At 39.4% G+C, this 23,700-nt stretch overlaps 1 protein-coding gene across 5 annotated transcripts in view; it reads right to left on the reverse strand.

Annotated features, from left to right (window-relative positions):
- The window catches only part of NCOA3 (nuclear receptor coactivator 3), a 154,368-nt gene that overhangs the window by 10,460 nt on the left and 120,208 nt on the right, over positions 1-23,700 (reverse strand). For all 5 annotated transcript variants that reach the window (XM_008014754.3, XM_008014728.3, XM_073006036.1 and 2 more), the window contains 15 exons: positions 21,185-21,286; positions 19,394-19,566; positions 17,699-17,799; positions 15,690-15,864; positions 15,116-15,304; positions 14,842-14,943; positions 9,264-9,404; positions 8,703-8,850; positions 7,203-7,594; positions 6,155-7,026; positions 5,135-5,270; positions 3,725-3,919; positions 3,095-3,346; positions 2,866-2,992; positions 1,096-1,267 (listed from right to left, as the gene is read on the reverse strand). In XM_008014754.3, coding sequence (XP_008012945.2) covers positions 1,096-1,267; positions 2,866-2,992; positions 3,095-3,346; positions 3,725-3,919; positions 5,135-5,270; positions 6,155-7,026; positions 7,203-7,594; positions 8,703-8,850; positions 9,264-9,404; positions 14,842-14,943; positions 15,116-15,304; positions 15,690-15,864; positions 17,699-17,799; positions 19,394-19,566; positions 21,185-21,267 — 3,258 coding nt within the window. In that variant the 5' untranslated portion in view covers positions 21,268-21,286. The remainder of the gene's footprint in view (positions 1-1,095; positions 1,268-2,865; positions 2,993-3,094; positions 3,347-3,724; positions 3,920-5,134; positions 5,271-6,154; positions 7,027-7,202; positions 7,595-8,702; positions 8,851-9,263; positions 9,405-14,841; positions 14,944-15,115; positions 15,305-15,689; positions 15,865-17,698; positions 17,800-19,393; positions 19,567-21,184; positions 21,287-23,700) is intronic.

Here is a 23,700-nt window from a genome sequence, read left to right on the forward strand (position 1 = left end):
AAAGCAACAGAAGTCAAATGCTCTAAAGAAGGTGCAAAAAAAATCCAGTTTCTATGTCACTGGTATCCCCGAAGGTATACACAAGAACTGCTCAGCATTTCCCATCTGCACTGTGACAGCATTTGCCACATGGCAATGTACTTCCATATGTACATATCTATTTCCCCAACAACGACTGATAGCCCCTGATGATCTTTCCTGCTTACTGTTGAATGCACAAACCTATAGAGTGGCCCCTCCATAGCCTTTAAATAAAAACAGTCATGGCCGGGCACGGTGGCTCACACCTGTAATCCCAGCACTTTGGGAGGCCAAGGCAGGTGGATCACTTGAGGTCAGGAGTTTGAGACCAGCCTGACCAACATGGCAAAACCCCGTCTCTACTAAAAATACAAAAGAAATTACCTGGGCATGGTGGCGGGTGCCTGTAATCGCAGCTACTCGCAAGGCTGAGGCAGGAGAATCACTTGAACCCTGGAGGTGGAGGTTGCAGTGAGCTGAAATTGCACCACTGTACTCCAGCCTGGGTGACAGAGCGAGACTCCGACTCAAAAAAGAAAAAACAGTCACTACAGAATGTGTCTTTCAGAAATACAGATTTGTGAATGGCATGTTTTCATAAGGCTGGGTATGTAAACAGGAACAGGAGATGATGATGTTAGGATGTTCAGATTGGCCATTGTAAACAAGTATTGTTTAAACAAACAAAAAAAAAGCTTGCCTCATCAGAATACACATGGCTTGGCTAAGTAGTAGAGAAAGATAGTTATAAAAATGAGAACTTTTAACATGAATAAAAGGTCACACTTTAGTAGTTTCACTAAATCATTTCTACAACTGCCAAAAATAGTGGGTTGTTGAAGGTAGTATCACAATCATAAGTATATTTTCTATTTTAACATACGAATTGAGACCAAAAAAGTATATTTTCCAAATTTAATGCTGGTATCCATGAATGTAGTAATATAACACAAGTACCAGGAAAGACACACACAGGTATTCTTGTTTGTGGCTTCATGAATTTGTACACACACACTCATGCATGCACACACACACAAATACACACTCTCCTACTTCCATGTTAATGCAACCTACCTGATTGACAAGTTCAGGGATTCCCAAAGCTCTGTCAATTTCTTCCAGGCCTGTGGCATCTGTGTTGCTGAGAAGAGTGTGCAGCTGGTCCAATAATGCTCTTTCATCACTCTGGCCTTCCAGGTTGGAAGGTGGCCCGACAAGATCATCCAGGGAATTCCTAAGAAGGGGCCTAGAAAAAGGCTTGCAATCAATTTCAATGGTGCTTTTTTGTTTCTAAGAGTAACAGATCACAGCAACCATGCACAATATTTTTAATGAACAGTAACTCAAATACTACAAACACAAATAATAAACCAAGTGGTAAAAAAGAGTGAATGGCATCAATTTAAGTTTAAGGCCCACAATTTAGAAATTGCACCAGGCCACTTTAGACCACCATATATAGCTTAAACCCCCAATCCCACCATCAAAATGTAATTGCCAAACCCTAGGCATCTGGGGTATAGCAGAAATGGGGGCCAGGGGAGGGTAGGGAAGGATGGGACAAGATACTCCTCACGAAAACAATGAAGAAGGAGGTAGTAATTATAATACTTGAAAATTAGCAAAATCAAAAGAGTAAAAGAAAGGATAGAAATGTTGAGCTATCACTGACGTGAGTCTGCAGAAATGCCAAAATCACTTTGTCACACTTGGCCCAGAGCTCATATTGGCAAGTGTAACACAAACCCCATACACCCACAGCAAGTTGCCTCAGTTCTCCAACACATACAGGGGCATGAAGTTAAACATTTATCCTGCCTCAGAAAAGTTCTGTTAACTTGAAACTATTTGCTCTCTATTGACTAGAGAAGCATTCAAATAAATTCATATAGTTACATCACTGTCTGCTCAATAGATCAGTTCATTTTAGTTTCCTTGCTTAACTGTAGAATTCCCATTAGAGCTGACATTGACAGTGGCCTCTTGCATGCCACTTAGTAAATAAGTTACTAAGCTACATAAAAATAAAATATCAATGAAAAATAAAAATGAAATACAATCTACAGTTTTGTTTTTTTTTTTGAGACAGAGTCTTGCTCTGTCTCCCAGGCTGGAGTGCAGTGGCGTGATCTCAGCTCCCCGAGTAGCTGGAATTACAGGCACCCACCACCACGCCCGGCTAATTTTTTGTATTTTTAGTAGAGACGAGGGTTCACCGTGTTAGCCAGGATGGTCTTGATCTCCTGACCTTGTGATCCGCCTGCCTTGGCCTCTTAAAGCGCTGGGGTTACAGGCGTGAGCCACCGCACCCGGCCTACAATCTTTATTTTATGAAACATTTTAAAGATGCTATATAGTTCTTTCACTGTTGTCACTGAAATGTTTAAAATATTTTTAGAAAACAATTAGCCAATCCTTAAAATAATTTTCTCAACAGGCAGCAGGTGGTTGGGGAGAAAAAAAGGTTTAAAACAAAAAAGTGTAATTTTCTGGAAAACTGAGGCTAACCCTCTGAAGAATATAAAACCACCAGAAACTTCCCCTCCTCATGGGACTAGAGAGACAATCATCTCACAGAGAGGCTCTCAGATGTTTGGCCACTGAATGGCCCTAATGGCTGGACAACATGGTTGTATCTCCTCCCTCTCCTGTGAATGCCACATGCACTGCTTACTGCCTCAGCCTCATTTTTACACACAGTTACATGAGAAATGCCCAGCTGGCAACCAAGTACCTCAATTACAAGGAATTCTCATTCTCTCTCACGTTTGCTCCTGTGCTCCAACTCTTTTCTAAACTACCCAATGCTGAGATTTTCTACAGAGTCACAAAATAACGCCCCACCTATTTTGAGTGCCATGAGGAACTTGTTCCATCGACAACATGCCATCGGGCCAGGAACCCAGTTGGTTAGATGCTGCTGCTTGGCCATAGGGATTAGCCCCCATTCCCATGGGGAGTTCACCAGGCCCTGGGGGAGCAAAAAGAAAGCACAAATTATCAAATAAGAGCAAAAATTATCCTGAAACATCTAACTTTCTTTTTTCATGAAGGGAGGAGGGGGGACACTTACTCATTTGAAGCATCTGCTGCTGTTGCTGCGGCTGCAATATTGGTCTTGCACCTGGTATGCTATTAGACCGAAGAGGCAACGTGGGCATAGAGCCACCCACTGCAGGTCTGGGTAAAGAAGTATTATAATCTCCTCCTGGTCTTCCCATGGAGTTTGAATTCATAGGTTCCATTCTGCTGGCCTTTGAGTTTGGTAAGCCCCAGTCTCCTGAGGAAGGAGTCTGAGTCACAGTCACATTTCTGTTTGGTCCACCTGAAACAGGTAGCCATACTTAGGTCTTTTCCATATTATAATGAAATCCTTCTTATACCATATGAGTACAGCCATTATACACAACATCAGCCTTAACAAAACAGTACTTTGTCATGGTAAGAAAAGGGCTGGCCAACTGTAGAGACATAGGCCACTATTCTCATGTATTCAATAGGTTGGAAAATGTCATAGACCAAAAGACTCTTTAAGAGTTTACATAACCAAGACATAAAATAAATGAAGGATACTCATGGAAGAAACATACTAATGTTATTCAAAAAGTTATTATTTACTCCCAATTATTCAGATGGCTTAAAGTATTTTAAATATGCTTTTCCCAAAATAAATTAATCATAATTCTAATTAGAAATAACATACCCATACTTGAGCCATAATTTTCCTGACTATCCATCATTCTTGGATTCCCACCCAACATGGGTTGCTTTGGTAACATGGGGAAAGCACTGATATTTTTCACTGGAGGACTTGAGCCAACAGAAACAGGACTATCCAGAGACACTGCTCGGTTATATGGAGGACGAACAGACTGCACAGACTGTGGACTTTTCAAACCTGTTGAAAACACAATACAAAAATATTTATTGGTGATTTAATACATAAATAATCAAGTACAAAACACAAATACCACCACGCCCCACCCAAGAATATCTTTCTTACAAAAACAAACACTGTCTTCCTTTTACAAAATAAGTACCAGCCCTCACCCAACCACTACCGCCCTCCCCCCATCACCAAAAAAAAGTCTCATATCCCATATAAATTAGAAACAACAATTCTCCATGTCAGCTGAAGTACTGAGAACTCTTCTGTAGCCTGATATGGTCACTGATATTCTGCTTCACTTAATATTAAAAAATTCACAAATGTTCCAAGCTCCTAAAGGTTCTTGCATATTTGTACTTAAGTATACTGTTTATAATTTTACAATCAACTTAACCAGATAAGTTGCCTTCTGATCAAAAAGAAATAAAATATAAAATTCCCTTCTAACCTTTTTTTCCCCCACTCTAACTGATCTATCCATTCTAGTTTAGGAAATAATGCTACTGAAAATGAATAATGACCATTCTGAATGATTGTGAGTGCCGCCTTTTCAATTGATACACACAATATATCTTTCTTTGTTTGTTTGTGACAGAGTATCACTCTGTCACCCAGGCTGGAGTGCAGTGGTGAGATCTTGGCTCACTGCAACCTCTGCCTCCCAGGTTGAAGCGATTCTCATACCTTAGCCTCCCAAGTAGCTGGGACCACAGGTGTGAGCCACCACGCCTGACCTACCTTTGTTAAACAGATGAAGTAAACACACAGCAACAGGAGAGGGGCTAGATAAGAACCAGCAAACACCAAAGAAGAAAACTATCTTAATTAAGTGACAAGATTCTGTTAAAACACCAAGGGACAAGTTTTAATCTAGAGTTTGAGTTGCTTTTTAATCCAATTCTCTATGGCTAAGAAAAACATATGCCCTAGTACCTACACTACTCACCTGGAATAATCAAAGATGAACATTTTTCTGTAAGTGCCATGATTACTGGCATATTAGTTAGAAGTGGGAAATTTATTTTAAAGTAATTTTAAAAAAACAGGAAAATGTCCAAAAAGCTTTCCAAAGCACATACAATATAAATTAGTACAGAAAACAGAGGCAGAATACATGTTCTGAAGTTATAAGTGCTATTTATAACCTGGTCTTAGTGTAAGAGTATTTACAGATATGCAGAAAAGTTTCAAAGGCGGCAAAAACAAAACCTAGTTCATTCTTACCCACAGAATTAGTTCCTTGAAACACCTGTTGCTTAGTCCCCAGATGACTACCATTTGAGGATATGGAATTATTGTAAAAGTCAGAACTAGTCAGATCACCAAGAATAGCATCTAAATTATCCAAGTCTCCAGATCCCTGAAAATAAAGTTTTAAAAATTAACCTGTGTACATTACTAGACACACAGGTATAAACATACCCATCAGAAAAAACGATATATGAAATAGAAGCAAGTAAAATACAAAAATTACCTACAATGATAATGCCCACCTTAAAGGCCAGTTTATTATGACCCCCATCTCTAATCTTCCTCCTGTGAGATTAAATCACTCGATTTGGTCCTTTCAAAGGGGCATTTTTTAAATTTACACAAGACATTTAATTCTCAAACTGTAGAATATTTTGCAGGTAACATTAGTCACTAGCAATGCATTGATAATTAGCTAACAGATATCTGCATCTACATATACCTTCTGAAAATAAGTGTGATTAATAATAAAAGGGGCAAGCTGAGATGTTCATAGGCATGCTCTAACAAGGACTTTGGTCAATGAATTTGGTGAACACTAGGTTAAGCCCACATTCTAACTTTAAGCCTTTCATTTGCTCAAGTGCATATTAATATATCCTGTAAGTTTGGGAAATGCTTATACAGAATGTCATCTTGTACATGAAACTTGATTTTACCTTAAAATCAAAATTATGCTGCTTAATACAAGCTTGTTTTTTTTTCCTGATTACTTCTACCATTCTCTTAATGACCCATTCTGCCCATTCCAGCAATAAACGCCTCCATGACAAAATTTCATAGTGGCTACTAAAGAGTTATATTCGCATCTTAAAACATACATTTCTAAATTACATCATAATTTTACTGACACCCAAAATAATTATAAAGAAATGGCAGCTAAAGATTTAACTTTCTTTATATAAACCTAAAATCGAAGAATTTGTATATTACATTAAATTTCTAACAGAAAAATGATGAAATATGAGCTGAAATATACAGAAAACAAATTACCTCTTCACTTGTCTCTGTCTTAATTTTAGGGTCTTTCTCTTGACTTGAGCTAGGAATGGTGGAGCTGGTGCACTGACTTATTTTATTATCCACTCCTTCCACTTGGGGCTGTAGTTCTTTAGAGAGTGCATCACTAGGATCATCCCTGTCCAGCAGGTATCTAAGAAGTGCATTATTCTCCTTCTTCTTAGGACTTAGCTGCTCCTGCTTGACAACATTTCCGTCCCCACAAGAAGTTATACTGCTGGTGTCTTTCCCAGTGGCTTCTGCAGTAATCTTGGCTACTTCAGCTGGTGAATTCCCATTCTGCAGCAACTTGTGCAAAATCCGGTGCTTCTCTTGTAACAGTGACCCATGCATATTGGATGTAGAGGATACTCCTCCAGATGTAGAGGAGGAGACTCCAGAGGGGCTGGTGACACTAACAGAAGATTCTTTACAACTTGAATCTAGCGGGGAGTTGGTCAAGGAGGAATGACCCCGGTCATCAGAAGAACAGGTAAGTAACTGCAGTAATTTTTTGTGACCTTTGCTTTCCAAAGGACCCCTTTGATTCTCTGACCCCTCAACACTGCTCTCCTTACTTTCTTTGTCACTGAGGTGATCTCTGCTATTTGACTGACACATTGAACTCTCCACTGGATTTTGGTCGCAATAAAAGCCCAGTGGACTCTTGGAATCCTGACTGCTTACTTTACTTGGTTGGGTTATATTCATATTGGGAGAGTTATCCAATTTGGGGCCTGGTGATGACAGAGTAGATAAAAGAGAAGTCCCTACACCCTCACTGATGGCTTGCAGGGCACTGAGAGAGCTGCTGGAAAAGCTGTGGTTCCCACTATTGCCAGAAGATCCCATTGGAGAGTGCACACCTGAATTTGAAAAAAAATTTAGGAAAATAATTAGACTACCAGTCACTGTAACAAAATACAACTTAATTACTCAAAGTTTATATTATAAAAGAGATAAACTTTACAAGAATTACAGTAGTATGGAAAAAATAATTACTTTAAAAAAAAAAAAAAAAAGGAAATGTCAACATAAATACCTGCAACAGGAGAAAACTGATGTGAGGCTATCTTTGGACTTCCACGATTACGAGGAGAAATCATGATATTCTGCTGGTTTGGGGCAAGACCAGGACTTCCACGTGGGGGGCTACTCATGCTGAGTCCATAGTTGTTGTTCTGGTAGGAAGATGGTGATTGCATGCCTGGCCCAGGGGTCAATGAGGCTATGTTACTGGAACCCCCATACCTAGTTCCACTCATCTGCCCTGTGGTGCTAGGGTCTGCCAAGCCATAGGCCCTGCTGCTTGGCATCTGTAAGCCTTGGTTTGGTGACATACTCATGCTGCCTACTGAACTGTTGCATCCAGCCATAGGTGGTCTAATCCCTTGTCCAACAGGATTTGGGTTTGGTCTATATCCATTCTGTTCTCTGCAAAACAAACATCAAACTTTTACTAAAAAATTATAAGCATGCATGAAAGCCTTTCATCAGATTTAAAATAAAATTTTAAAACACCGGCCAGCTACAGTGGCTCACACCTATATTCCCAGCATTTTGGGAAGTTGAGGCAGGAGGATCACTTGAGCTCAGGAGTTTGAAACCAGCCTGGGCAACACAGCAAGATCATGTCTCTACTAAAAATTTAAAAATTGGCCAGGCATAGTGACACACATCTGTAGTCCTAGCTACTCAAGACGCTGTAGTGGGAGGATCGCCTGAGCCCAGGAGTTCGAGGTTGCAGTGAGCTGTGATGGCACTACTGCACTCCAGCCTGGGCGACAGATCAAGACCCTGTCTCTGTTTAATTTTAAAAAAAAAGAAGAAGAAGAAGAAAGAAAGGAAGGCGGGGAGAGGGAATTTAAAAAATGGGATGAATTAACTACCCAGGAACTTAACTTTTTAGGCAACATTCCAATACCTAGTGACAATTCCAGTCTACGTATCGATCAATTATTTACCTAATAACATATTTTTCAGTAAGCGACAGAATCTATATGACTAAGACCACTGTAGTATTATGAAAGACCAACAGCTATGTTAACTGGAGTTTCAGGTGGGCTTTATTAGAGTTGCCACATTATCCAGGGCTTCACCTGGAGGTACCTGCAAATTATTCAAGATAATTAATGGGTGAATATCCTCCCCTTCATGCATTTCTTATTTGCCACTACCAACACTGACAGTAACTACCTTTATTCTTAAAATGTAGCCTCAAATTTTAAATGCAGTCCCCAAAGCAAAACACATCATCAGAAATGAATGGTAAGACATGTAATCAGATTTTATATGCTCTTTTATCCACCCATTAGCCTTCCCATCCCCTAGCTTTCCTGTAAAGTATTTAATAAATAATCACTTTCACATAAAAATACAACCTTAAACAAATCATAATCCAGGAATCTAAACTCATTTCATCAAACCCAATAACCTTCCTAAGTTTTGTCTCATTTTGTCCCTTCCTTTTTTACTTTAATAATAAAGCATTTTGAGAACACTGCTGCATTTCATATTAGAATACACAGTAATCTATCATTACCTCTGAAGAAAGTGGGTTGAGACAAAGCCATGTCGATCATTTGTTACAGGATTTCGGAAGAGTTTGCTTTTTGTCTGTGCAGTCACTATAGTTCCATCAGCCAACGAGAATCGATATACTGGGGTTTCTGCATGGCCATTAAGATAAGCTGTTGGGGAAAATATCCCATCACTGGTAACTACAGTCAGCAAAACAAATATATATAGGAGGGGATAGGGAGGAAATATACTTCAAGTACAACATTTCTAAAAATCCAAGGAAAGACTGGATCTGCACCAAAATTATCAACAGGGTGAAATAAGAACACTCAGGAATCATTTTTCTACCCCTCACCAACAAAACAGCAGCAACTACAGCCATGTGTATACCAAACATAATGACAAACAGGATCAAGAATCAACCCCAAAACCAGGTATGGTGGTGTGCACCTGCAGTCTCGGCTACTCAGAAGCTGAGGCAGAAGGATCACTTAAACCCAGCAGTTTGAGTCCAGCCTGGGCAAGATAGCAAGGCCCTGTCTCTAAAGAATAAAATGATAAAAAGAACCCCAAAATTCTTTACCTTCTTGATAGTGACGTTTCTGGGACCATGACTGCCCATCATTTAGACTAAAAAATCTCTGAATACACCTTCGGATTATATCTTCAAAGCCAGGCCTCATGGAGGATCTTAGTGAATTTGTATCTATATTGACAACCTTTCCTATTAAACAGAAAAAGGAAAAAAATAGTTATATCCAGCCCACAAGTATTTACCGGCTGCCTACACATGGCTTAGCACTGGAGAATAAAATAAAAGATATTAAATCTTTGCTCCACCTTCTCTGATCCAAATTTCTACTACATCCAGAGCTTTTCTCCTTAAGACATGGCACCACAGGATTCTCCCTACAAGTTCTGCTAAGGAGTATAATAATACATTTGGCCTTTGTCAGATTTCTAGCACAGAGCTCCTATCTAAAATCCTCAGAATTTCCTGAGTAATAAAAGTATTTTCAAGTTATTCATAAAGAGCCCCTTCGGAACACACCTCAATTTATGCTAATGAGGTGACTTAGGTTGGGGTCTCTAGATCACCTCGGGATGGAGCTGGTATCAGAAAAACCAAGTAATTAAAGGACTGGAACTTTCTGTTAGTAGTTCCACCTACTAACCTCCAGGAATGGGGGATGAGGGAGGAAGGAGAGCCTGGTGATTAAATTCTATAAAAAAAACTCTTGGCCGAGCACGGTGCCGCACACCTGTAATCCCAGCACTTTGGGAGGCCAAGGCAGGTGGATCACGAGGTCAAAATATTGAGACCATCCTGGCCAACATGGTGAAACTCCGTCTCTATTAAAAATACAAAAATTAGCTGGTTGTGGTGGCGCATGCCTGTAGTCCCAGCTACTAGGGAGGGTGAGGCAGGAGAATCGCTTGAACCTGGGAGGCGGAGGTTGCAGTGAGCCGAGATCACGCCACCGCACTCCAGCCTGGTGACAGAATGAGACTCTGGGCCAGGAACAGTGGCTGATGTCTGTAAACCCAGCACTTTGGGAGGCTGAGGCGGGCAGATCACAAGGTCAAGAGTTCGAGACCAGCCTGGTCAACATGGTGAATCCCCGTCTTTACTAAGAATACAAAACTTAGCTGGGCGTGGTGGCACGTGCCTGTAATCCCAGCTACTTGGGAGGCTGAGGCAGGAGAATGGCTTGAACCCGGGAGGCAGAGGTTACAGTGAGCCAAGAAAGTGCCACTGTACTATAGCCTAGGTGACAGAGCAAGACTCCGTCTCCAATTTAAAAAAAAAAAAAAAAACAAAAAAAACTCTTGAACAAGAGATTTGATGAGCTTCCAAAGGATGAACACATTAAGGTGCTGGGAAGGCTATAAGCCCAGAAAGGGCACGGAACCTCCAAACCTCATCCCCACCCCCTAATACCTTGTCCTATATATTTCTCCCATTGAGCTATTCCTGAGTTGTATCCTTCATAAGAAACCAGTAAACCTGAGTAAAGCATTTCCGGATTTCTTGAGCCATTCTAGCAAATCATCAAACCTAAGGAGAGGATCAGAGGCCCAATTTATAGCCAGTCAGTCAGAAGTACGGAAGGCCAGGACTTGCAACTGGCATCTGAAGTGAAGTACAGGCAGTCTTGTGGGACTGAACCCTTAAACTTATAAGATCTAATGCTAAACCCAGGTAGAAATTGTCCAAACTAAAACTGTAGGGTACCCAGCTTATGTCAGACAGAGCACTGGTTTAGTGGAGAAAAAAATACATCTGGGGTCAGAAGTGATGTGGGAGTATAGAAAAACAGTGCTTTCCCAAATGCTGTACAGAATTTATGAGTATATCACACAAACTCCTTTTACTTTCTGAATGTACTGACTATAACATGTCCAGATAACCTTAAGTTCATTTTCGTGTAAAGGAAAAAAAATAACACCTATGAGGACAGTTGTTTGTCCAAACAGATTCTGTCCCTATAACTATGAAGCAAGAGAAAACACCTGCTTAAAGAGCCAGCAGGGACAATTCTTTGCATCTGAGAGATGATCGCATTTTTGTACACTTAATACCTAAACTTGGAGGGTTAACCAAATACTCATTTCTACAATGCTGGAAGCTTCTGACAACTTTTGCTTAATATCAAATACAGTGAAGACACCAAATATACATACTCAAAAATACCATGGAATTAAAGAAGGTTTCATGACAACAGATGGTCCTTTAAAAATGTCTAGGCCTTTTCACTCTAAGCAGCACTAGGGTGGCTGGCAAAAGCAAGTGCCTTACAAAAGTCGCAGAAAGGGAGCAAAGAAGAAAGTGGTTAATCCATTTTCTAAAAAAGACTGGTATGATGTGAAAGCGCTAGCTATGTTTAATTGGTAACAAACTAGTCAAAAGGGCTCAAGGAACCAACACTGCATCTGACGGCCTAAAGAATTGTGTTTTTGAAATGAACCTTGCTGATCTGCAGAATGACGAAAGTGTCCTTAGAAAATTCAGACTAATTACTGAGGATATACAGGTCAAAAACTATGTGACCAGCTTCCATGGCTGGTCTTGGATCAGCTTCTAGGCCTTTTCTGTATCTTTGAATGCAGACAGAATGATCCAAGCCATAATAACTGGTCACACAGTTTTTGACCTGGACATCCTCAGTAATCTTTTCTGTGACAAAATATGCTCCATGGTTAAACATGGCAGACTTCATATGAAACTTCTGCTGATGTCAAGATTGCCAACAGTTATCTGTTTTGTCTGTTTTGTGTAGGTTTTACAAAGAAATGCAATAATCAGATCTAGGCAATCTCTTATGCTCAGCACCAACAGATATGCCAAATCCCAGTGATGATGGAAGTCGTGACCCAAGAGGTACAGACAAATAGCTTGAAAGAAGTGGGCAATAAACTGATTCCACACAAATCAGGAAAGACATAGAAAAGGCTTGCCCAGGCCAGGCGCGGTGACTCACGTCTGTAATCCCAATACTTTGGGAGGCCGAGGTGGGCGGATCACGAGGTCAGGAGTTCAAGACCATCCTGGCTAACATAGTGAAATCCCATCTCTACTAAAAATACAAAAAATTAGCCAAGTGTGGTGGCACGTACCTGTAGTCTCAACTACTCAGTAGGCTGAGGCAGGAGAAAAGTTTGAACCTGGGAGGCAGAGGTTGCAGTGAGCCGAGATCGCACCACTACACTCCAGCCTGGGCAACAAAGCAAGACTTCATCTCAAAAAAAAAAAAAAAAAAAAAAAAAAAAAAGGCTTGCCCATGTATTTATCCTTTCTATGACATCTTCATTAGAAAAGTAAAAATACGGAAGAAAACCAAGTTTGGTTTGGGAAAACTTATGGGGCTTCATAGTGAAAAGTAATTCTGCAAAAACTACTGGATATTTAAAAGGCACTAATATTGATAAAACACCAGTCCAATAATCAGTTTAAAATTCAGAATTTTAATGGTGACCAAAAATCTTACTAGTAGCAGGGGCAGAGTAGGGAAAAGGGACAAATGCATTCCAGGAAAGAGTAAATACCTGTACACTTGTGCCCAAAATAGAGAAGATTTGTCCTCAACCACCTCCCCTGAGTTTAGCCCTGGGCCACATGACAAATACAAAATAGATGTTCATAAAAAGTTTATTATATGAAACACATCGGGGACAGAAGATAAAATATATCCAGAGGTCAAAACATGTATTGTGTTGAGTGCAGTAAGCCTCCTATAAGAGATACCCGTGAAAGGCATTAACTGTAACTACGGTAAGTAGGATCTCAGTTTTACATGATGTTAATCACACAAAGCATTTGATCTTTATTGCTTGGTAATATTTTTCTTCATCATGTCCTGTTTTCTTTCATGCTTGGTAATTTCTAACTTTTGTAATAAACATGTATTGCTTTTATATACCAATGAGATAATTTTCAAAGATGCTAAACTGCTTAAAGATGTTTTATTTAGTATTTTCAGTAACAAATGTAAAACATGGCTATTCAAGTAGAAAATTAACACTGCCAAACCATAAGACGTGCAGAGAAAGACCCACTCTAAAAACATAAAATAAGCACTTTGGGAGGCCGAGGCAGGCAGATTACCTGAGGTCAGGAGTTTGAGACCAGCCTGACCAACATGGTGAAACCCTGTCTCTACTAAAAATAGAAAAAATTAGCCGGGCATGGTGACAGGCACCTGTAATTTCACCTACTCGGGAGGCTGAGGCAGGAGAATCGCTTGAACCCAGGAGGCAGAGGTTGCAGTGAGCCGAGATCATACCACTGCACTCCAGCCTGGGTATGACAAAGCAAGACTCTGTCTCAAAAAAAAAAAAAAAAAAAGTAATATCCATCAGCGTAAACAGATTGTACTTTGACTTGTCAAAATAATTCTTTGCTACTTCTTTTTAATTGTGAAAATTAATCTCAAAAAGCCTGAAGTTACTGAGTATGGCATAAAATGGCTGAATGACTGCAAAAATAGCAATATTTCTTTAAAAATATTCTGTATTATGTATATTATATATGCATATTACAAACATACACATACATATGTAATAGCGATAGCTATGTTTTATGTTTATGTATACCTACTCCAGTTTTATATCACTTGGTAAAGGTCCACATTATAAAATTAGTGTTACACAAAGCAAAGAATACAGGCTAAGTCAGGCAGACAGAGCTATAAATTTTCTTATTAGCCATGATCTTGGACAATAACCCAATCTCTGTTACCAAGCCTCTGTTTCTTTATCTCTGAGATGGGGCATATATGACAAACCCTTGGCATCCTCATTTACACTTAGGTGACCATAAGAGTAACCCCGAAGGTAAATACAAATAATATTGCCACAGTGCTTAATTTCATTAATGCATCTTACCAATTACAATGTCTTTAATTTTTTATTTCTATGATTAAAAAAGGCAGACCAAGACTGAAACTCAGGTTGACGTCAAGAATGACTCCCAGCCAGGCACAGTGGCTCACAACTGTAATCCCAGCACTTTGGGAGGCAGAGGCAGGCGAATCACTTGAGGTCAAGAGTTCGAGACCAGTCTGGGCAACATGGTGAAACCCCATCCCTACTAAAAATACTAAAATTAGCCGGGTATGGTGGCACGTGCCTGTAGTCCCAATTGTTTGGGAGGCTGTGGCAAGAAAATTACTTGAACCCAAGAAGTGGAGATTGCAGTGAAGCAAGATCACACCATTGCACTCCAGCCTGGGTGACAGAGCAAGACTCCATCTCAAAAAAAAAAAAAAAAAACTACTCCCAATAATTCTCATTAAATTACCTGTAATTTTTTTTAAACATGTTTCTTTATGACAAATAGGTTTGAAGTTAGAGTAAAGAAACACTAAATTCTGACGCAAAATGCCATTTGGAGAGAAAACCAGGTGCCCCTAAATTTGTTTTTTAATTTATTTGGGGGATTTAAAGTGCCAAACATACCCAACTCAAAATGCCAAGAATTTTAGTGAAATTCTTTTAGGGTTGCATAAGAAACATAAAAAATGATACACATAAAGCACTCATTGTAGTAGGTATACATTTTTATGATAGTACAGATTAAAAATAGTAACATTTACAAAAATTTCCAAAATAAAAATGTACGTATACACACATACAGAGAGAGGGAGGGAAAGAGTTTTTACCTGAAAGATCATGTCTGGTAATAAAGCTCTCAGGGTTTGATGGAAATGCTCTTTCTCCTGTAGTAATGCGGCGTGCCACACAGATCATACAAGATTGCAAATCTATAATAAAAAATTCACCCTGATAAGGATTATGCTTAACTTTTGGATATGTATGTTCAATAGGCAAGCAAGGACATGGAATTCAGTAAGAAGAGTTTTAACAGAAGTTTCAAAACTCCAAGTACGGCTACTATTTGTTTCATGAACATCACAAACATATGATAGCTCTTACCTTCCCCTTCCTCCATCATAGCTCGTGGCTGAGACAGGGCAAAGCACTGCATTGTTTCATATCTCTGGCGCATTTCAGGACTGGCATTTATGTCTTCCAGAATATCATGTGGTGTTTTCATCAACATACGGCAATTAAATGTATGGCTTTTTTGTCTCTGGGTCTCATTTGTCCAGGAAACTCCATTAACTTTGGAAAACAAATTGAAATGACATTTTAAAAAGCGTGTAACTCATTCTATGACCATTATCAAGAATTCAAGCTGCATTTTCTCATTATGCGTGTTTTCCATAGTTATATCTATACTAACATTTCAGGCTGGCAATATACAAAACATATGAATAATTTCAACTTTAACAGAAATCTCACTGCATATTTTGTAACTATATGCCTCTTAAAATGTATACCAAATTTTTTAATTCACTGACACCATATGTCAAAATTTTGCTATTAAATCACATGCCTTTCTACCCTCATTTGATCGCTTGACTTCCTAAAAGATACATTCAATTTTCTAAGAAATGGTCAAGGAAAAAAATTTAACCTATTCAGAAAATACACATTAAAAGCCTACCTGTAGATTTTGGTAAATTTTTAAGAAAATCCTTTCTGTCTTCTTCATGTAAGATATTGTAAACACTTGTGTTAACCAGGTCCTCTTGCTTATATTGCAGGTATTGTGTGACATTTTCTGACACAAATACAATGTTTCCGTCTCGATTCACCACAAATAGGAAACCATCCAATGCCTAAAATAGGATATGTTAATACAGGCTGTTATTGACTGAATTGTATCCTCCTCCCTCTAATTCTTAAATTGAAACTCCAACCATCAACCTAACTGTATTTGGAAACAAGACCTTCAAGGAGGTAATTAAAGATAAATGAGGTCATATGGGTGGGGACCCTAATCCAATATGACCGGTATCCTATAAGGGGAGAGAAAGACACCAGGAATGTGCATGCAGAGAAAAGGCCATGGGAGAACACAGTGACAAGAAATGGAGAATCCAATTCTGCCGACACCTTGATCCTGGACTTCCAGCCTCCAACACTGTAAGAAATAAATTTATTTGGTTTAACCTACCAAGTCTGTGGTATTTTGTCACGGTAGTATCAGCAAACAGCAGCCATACTAATAAGCAAAATGTGTAAAAACTACTGCTGACTTAATTACTGCAAACAACTATAAGCCACCATTACTACTAACATTAGCACCATTATTACAGGCCTTATTGGGGGGAAAAAAAAGAAGAATTGGGGGTGGCAGAGTGTGTACATAAATATGTTCAGCATGAAATCTGAATTAATGTCTAACTTAATTTTTAAAGAATTATATCTTCAAAGGAGCTTTTAAAAGTGAGAAAAGCATCCTTAGCTCTTCTCATTTTTTCCATTTGATGCCAAGTCAAGCTACAGAAACTGCTACAGCATTCCTTAATGAGAATTTACAAAGATGAATTTCACAACTGATCAACTAAAAGTAGTTGGAACAAACTACCTGAAACAAAAAGAAGTTGACAAGTTAACTTTATGAAGGGCTTCAGCCCCTAAACAAATACAATGCACATATTTAAGTGTTAACAATTCCTCAAGAATATAAAACCAAAGCATGCCATGTGATTAATCATGCAAAAATTCACCAAAAATGTCTGAGCTAAAACGTACAGTCATCATCCCCCGGTATCTGTGTAAGATTGGTTCCAAGACCTTCCAAAGATGGCAAAATCCAAGGATGCTCAAGTCCCCAGTATAAAATGGTGTATTTGCCTATAGCCTATGCATATATATTCCAATATAATTTAAATCATCTCTAGATTACTTATAATACCTAATACAATGTAAATGCTATATAAATAGTCATCACACTGAAGTATTTTTTTATTTTTTATTATTATTTTTTTTTGAGACTGAGTCTTGCTCTGTCACCCAAGCCAGAGTGCAGTGGCGCAATCTAGGCTCACTGCAAGCTCCACCTCCCAGGTTCACGCCATTCTCCTGCCTCAGCCTCCTGAGTAGTAGCTGGGACTACAGGCACCCACCACCACGCACAGCTATTTTTTATATTTTTAGTAGAGACGGGGTTTCACCATGTTAGCCAGGATGGTCTCAATCTCCTGACCTCGTGATCCACCTGCCTTGGCCTCCCAAAGTGCTGGGATTACAGGCGTGAGCCACCGCGCCCAGCCATATTTTTTATTGTTTTAACATTATTTTTTATTTCTTCCCCAGCCTCCAAATCTGCAGTGCAAAACCCATGGATATGAAAGGGCCATTTGTACCCAAATATCTCTGTGAAATTACAGGTTACCTTTCCTTTCCTGCTTCTTTATATTTTTATGTTTGTATATGTGGGGTTTCTCAATTTGCAACTATATTTTTACTAGGGGGCCAAGGCTTCCTGAATTATGTATATTGTAAATATAAGAGCATTTTACCATCATATTCAGAATACTGAATTGTCTCAAAGAAAAATGTTTTCTTTTTGTTCTCATTTCCTAACAAAAATTTATTTTTTTTATAACTTTATAATAAATCAAACTGCAACACAGCTTACTGGATAGTTAAAATCTTTATACTTGCCTGAAGTAAAAGCGGTCCTAAGGAGTCTTTATCAATAACTCCCTGCCCTGTAGAAGATACATCGGCTTTTTGAACATCATCATCATTGGAAATAGTTTTTCCTGAAAAGACAGAAGGTGGTATAACAAATAACACACTTATCAGTTATAGATTAAATCATCTTGAAATAGTCCCCAGAAGAGACATAAAGATACACATGCACATGCCCATACATACATACAAAATGTTTGCTCATAAGAGAATGATGCTACAATATTATAACATCAAAACTAAACTTCATAGTTACCCAGGAAGCCAGAAGATACCTAAATTGTTTCACTACTAAATGTACTATCCCACAGCTTCCTGAAAGGGAACTAACAAATGACAGGGAATTGTCTGTTAACCATTTCTAAAGAGCATAGCTGGGCCGGGCGCAGTGGCTCAAGCCTGTAATCCCAGCACTTTGGGAGGCCGAGACGGGCAGATCACGAGGGCAGGAGATCGAGACCATCTTGGCTAACACGGTGAAACCCCGTCTCTACTAAAAAATACAAAAAACTAGCCAGGCGAGGTGGCGGGCGCCTGTAGTCCCAGCTACTCGGGAGGCTGAGGCAGGAGAATGGTGTAAACCCGGGAGGCGGAGCTTGCAGTGAGCTGAGATCTGGCCACTGCACTCCAGCCTGGGCGACAGAGCAAGACTCTGTCTCAAAAAAAAAAAAAAAAAAAAGCATAGCTGGAGGCCTGGTGCAGTGGCTCACACCTGTAATCCCAGCACTATGGGAGGCTGAGGCAGGTGGATCACCTGAGGTCAGGAGTTTGAGACCAGCCTGGCCAACATGGCGAAACTCCATCTCTATTAAAAATACAAAACTTAGCTAGGCGTGGTGGCGGGTGCCTGTAATCCTAGCTACTTGGGAGGCTGAGGCAGGAGAATCTCTTGAACCCAGGAGGTGGAGGTTTTAGTGAGCTGAGATCACACCACTGCACTCCAGCCTGGATGACAAAGCGAGACACTGTCTCAAAATAAATAAATATATAAATAACAAAAAGAACAGCTGGTCAACACATTTGTCTATTCCCATACTTGCTAACCTCTACCAGTTGTAGTCTCTACCCAAATAAAGGAGCAAAAAGGCAAATATAGCAACAAGTCCCTTCTAAAACAGGGGTCCCCGACCCCCAGGCCACAGACAAATATCAGTCCATGGCCTGTTAGGAATGGGGCCACACAGCAGGAGGTCAGCAGTGGGCAAGTGAGCAAAGTTTAATCTGTATTTACAACAGCCCCTCCCCATCGCTCACATTACCACCTGAGTTCCACATCCTGTCAGCTCAGAAGCAGCATTAGATTCTCACAGGTGTGCAAACCCTAATGTGAACTCCACATGCGAGGGATCTAGGTTGTGTGCTCCTTATGATTCTCTAATGCCTGATGATCTTGTTACCCCCAGATGGACCCGTCTAGCTGCAGGAAAACAAGCTCAGGGCTCCCACTGCTTTCTGCATTATGGTGAGTCGTATAATTATTTCATTATATGTTACAATGTAATCATAATAGAAATAAAGTACACCACAAATATAATGCGCTTGAATCATCCTGAAACCATCCCCTCTACCAGGTCCATGGAAAAACTGGCTTCCACAAAACCAGTCCCTGGTGCCAAAAAGGTTGGGAACCACTGCTGTTTTAAAAGACATGAGTGTTTTTATTACCTTGCTCTTTTATTTGACGTATCTGTCTCACTGTTTCCTTTAAAATCGCACATTTATCTGGTTTGACATTGAAATTGTCAATATCACTAAGATTGGCAGATATCAGCTCAGCCAATTCTTCAATATATTTACTTTCCTGCTCCCGTCTCCGCTTTTCACCACTGCAGGTAAGACTAAGGGAAAAGGGGTAGAAAGGGAGGAAAGGAAACATAATACGTATCACAAAAGAGCTGTTAGCAGAATCAGCCCCTATACAACACTATTACCTTTTTTTTTTTTTTTTTCCTTGAGACGAGTTTCGCTCTTGTTGCCCAGGCTGGAATACAATGGTGTGATCTCAGCTCAATGCAACCTCCGCCTCCCGGATTCAGGCGATTCTCCTGCCTCAGCCTCCCCAGTAGCTGGGATTACAGGCATGCGCCACCATACCTGGCTAATTTTTGCATTTTCAGTAGAGATGAGGTGTCACCATGTTGGTCAGGCTGGTCTCGAACTCCTAACCTCAGGTGATCCACCTGCCCTGGCCTCCCAAAGTGCTGGGATTACAGGTGTGAGCCACCACACCCAGCCTATTATTTTCATATGTAAACAAACTAAACTCAGCCAATGTAAACTATCAAAAATGCTGTCTTGGAGAAGTAGTACAACATAATAGAGATTCATGTAAACCTAAATCCAGTTCCATCTTTGTTAGCTAGGTGGCCTTGGGCAGAGTTAGCCTCAGTTACTTCATCTAGAAAATATGAATAAATAATCTTTACTTCTTAGAGATAATAAAACAACTAACAAATAATAACAAAAACACTGGTAGCTACTTACTGATGATGAAGTTTTATTCATCATAGATTGATATTTTTCAACTATCACATTAAACCTCAATTGACACTGACTTTGGCAAATACTTTAAAAGCTATGGAGTAGTGTTGTATAGATTACATTATTTTGTTTCTAATTTTTAAGCTTCTCATTTCACTTGGTAAAAAAAGGATGCAACCTAACAAATGACAAAATATCAACTTATAACCCATTCTTAAAAGACGGCAAAGATTCTTTCTTATAATAACTGTCAGGCCTCTGAGCCCAAGCCTGCATGTTTACATCTAGATGGCCTGAAGCAACTGAAGATCCACAAAAGAAGTGAAAATAGCCTTAACTGAGGACATTCCACCATTGTGATTTGTTTATGCCCCGCTCTAACTGATCAATATACTTTGTAATCTCCCCCACCCTTAAGAAGGTTCTTTGTAATCTCCCCACCCTTAAGAAGGTTCTTTGTAATTCTCCCCACCCTTGAGAAAGTACTTTGTGAGATCCACCCCCTGCCCAGGAAACATTGCTCCTAACTCCACTGCCTATCCCAAAAACCTATAAGAACTAATGCCACTACCCTTTTGCTGGCTCTCTTTTCGGACTCAGCCCGCCTGCACCCAGGTGAAATAAACAGCCTTGTTGCTCACGCAGAGCCTGTTTGGTGGTCTCTTCACATGGACGCATATGACATAACCTTGGTCATCTATTTGTAACTCCTACCCCGCCTTCCATTCAGAAATTCTTATAGTATCACAAATTGTTAATATTCTACCTTCTATCTGAATCAGCAATAAAAAAAAAAAACTTCTATTACATCAAAAAGATGTCCATCTCATCAGTAACACTCTATTTACCATGAAGTGAAACCACCAAAAAATCTAACCAGAGAATGTAAATGACCAGAAGTTAAAATGTTATCCTTAAACAAAGGCAGAGGGAGGAGAACAAGTGTGGTAAAGCACCAGGAAATAAGTCACCTACCCTTGTCCTGGAGCATCACATGGCAATTTGTGTTTTCGTGAATCAGTGGCCAGTGGATCCAAGTTTTCTCCTAATCCACTCATCTTGAATATACATCAGCAACTAAGACAGAATAATTAGAAATAAGCACATTAAAAAATATACATGACTCTATGAAGGTGTTATATGACTGAATGCCTCTTGTAATTCAGAACTACTTTCTTTAAACAGATAATTCTCAATATTCTTTTTCATAAATGCCTATACTGAAAACAACCTCAGATTTCATATTCTAATATAACTATGCAGAATGTATGTACAACTCCAAGTCAGAAATGTTCCTCAAGTCCTACTAAAAATGTGTCTCTTGCAGGGAATGGTGGCTCATGCCTGTAGTCCCAGCACTTTGGGAGGTCGAGGCAGGTGGATCACCTGAGGTCAGGAGTTTGAGACCAGCCTGACCAACATGGTGAAACCCCATCTCTACTAAAAATAAAAAATTAGCTGGCCGTGGTGGCGGGCACCTGTAATCCTAGTTATTTGGGAGGCTGAGGCAGGAGAATCACTAGAACCAGGAGGTGGAGGTTGCAGTAAGCCGAGATGGCACCACTGCACTCCAGCCTGGGTGACAAGAGCTAGACTCAAAAAAAAAAAAAAAAAAAAATTGACTGATGGAAAAATAGGATGCTTTGGTTAAAATTTCATTGATGAAGAAGATAAATGTAGAGTACTTCTTGTTGAGAAAGATGAGCAGGTTTTAATACTCAGTAACAATTTAAGACATCTACTAAGCTCTCATTTGCTAAGAATTTTATCTGTACTAAACTCTTGTTTAGAATAAGGCATTCACTGTTGTAAAGAATTACATGTCAACCAACGAATCTCAACGATTCTAAACTATTTTTTACTTATTAAAATGCATCTTGCGTTCCACCTAATTCTGAGACATATGTTGGAGGACATAAATTTCCACTAGGTGGCAGAATGCTACCAGGAAGGAAGACAGATTTATAAAAATGAAAATTTACTCAAGATGCTGATCAAACTTCAAATGTGTAGCTTTAAAAAAAAAATCAAAAGCAAAAACAAAAAAAAACAAAAAAAATTAAAAATTAAAATCACATAATATAAATCAGAAAATCTAGATTGCAACATTGTCTTTACAGATGCACTAAATATGTATTAATTACCAAGAAAATTCATTCTATAACTTTGGTTGTAAAACGGAAAGGCTAAAAAGCTGAGATGATTTCAATATTTGCTTTTTTCCCCATGACAAGTTTAAATGGAGGACAGAAAAATACTTAAAATAACCTTTATTAGTAGTGGCTCACTATTATGACTTTAAAACACAGTCAGATCACACAATCTTGGGGGTATTGTATTTTCAAAAAGACAAAGAAAGTCTGTAAACAGTCCAGATTTTTAAGGAAGCTATAAGAAAATACAACTAAATGCAATATTTGATCCTAGACTGAATCCTGAGCTGGAGGTAAGAAAATGCTATAAAGAATATTATTGGATCAACTGACAAAATTGGAATATGGACAACTGACATAAAAGTATATTGTCAATATTAAATATACTTAAGTTGATAAATGAACTATGGTTATTTAAGAGATCAATATTCTTAGTATAATCTTTGGGGTAAGAGGGTATTACATATGCAAATTATCCTCCCATGGTTAAGAAAAATTGCATATATGAGTGAGTTGAATAAACCTGGGAACGGGGACAGGCAGGGCAAGGATGAGGAAGGGAGTTGACACTAGGTGAATCCTGATGAGGGGATAAACTGAAAAACTCTTCATACTATTTTCTTGCAACCTTGCTTTAGTTTAAAATTTTCCTCAAATAAAAGAGTTTTAAACTTAAAGGTATGTTCAGTTTTGATTTTCCAATTTTCATATTTAAAAAGAATATCTCAAGTAATCCCAGTGCTTTGGGAGGCTCAGGCAGGAGAATCACTTGAGTTTGAGCCCCATCTGTTCAACACAGTAACACCCTGTCTCTACAAATTTTTTAAAAAACTAAGCCAGGCATCATGGTGTACACCTATAGCATTAACTACTTAGGAGTAAAACAGGAAGACTGCTTGAGCCCAGGAGTTTGAGGCTGCAGTGAGTTGTGATCACGCCAATGCACTCCAGCCTCGGTGACTAAGTGAGACTCTGTCTCTTAATAATAATAATAAATTAAATAATTAAAAAGAACGAGACGCAGTGGCTCACAACTGTAATCCCAGCATTTTGGGAGGCCGAGGTGGGTGGATCACAAGGTCAGGAGATCGAGACCAGCCTGGCCAATATGGTGAAACCCTGTCTCTACTAAAAATACAAAAAGTAGCTGGGCATGGTGGCATACACCTGTAGTCCCGGCTACTCGGGAGGCTGAGGCAGGAGAAACGCATGAACGCGGGAGACAGAGGTTGCAGTAAGCTGAGACCCAGCCACTGCACTCCAGCCTGGGTAACAGAGAGCGACTTCATCTCAAAAAAATAAATAAATAAAATAAAAAGAATAGTGATTCCATTCCTT

This window comes from Chlorocebus sabaeus, chromosome 2, assembly GCF_047675955.1.
Source record: "Chlorocebus sabaeus isolate Y175 chromosome 2, mChlSab1.0.hap1, whole genome shotgun sequence".
Lineage (NCBI taxonomy): Eukaryota > Metazoa > Chordata > Mammalia > Primates > Cercopithecidae > Chlorocebus > Chlorocebus sabaeus.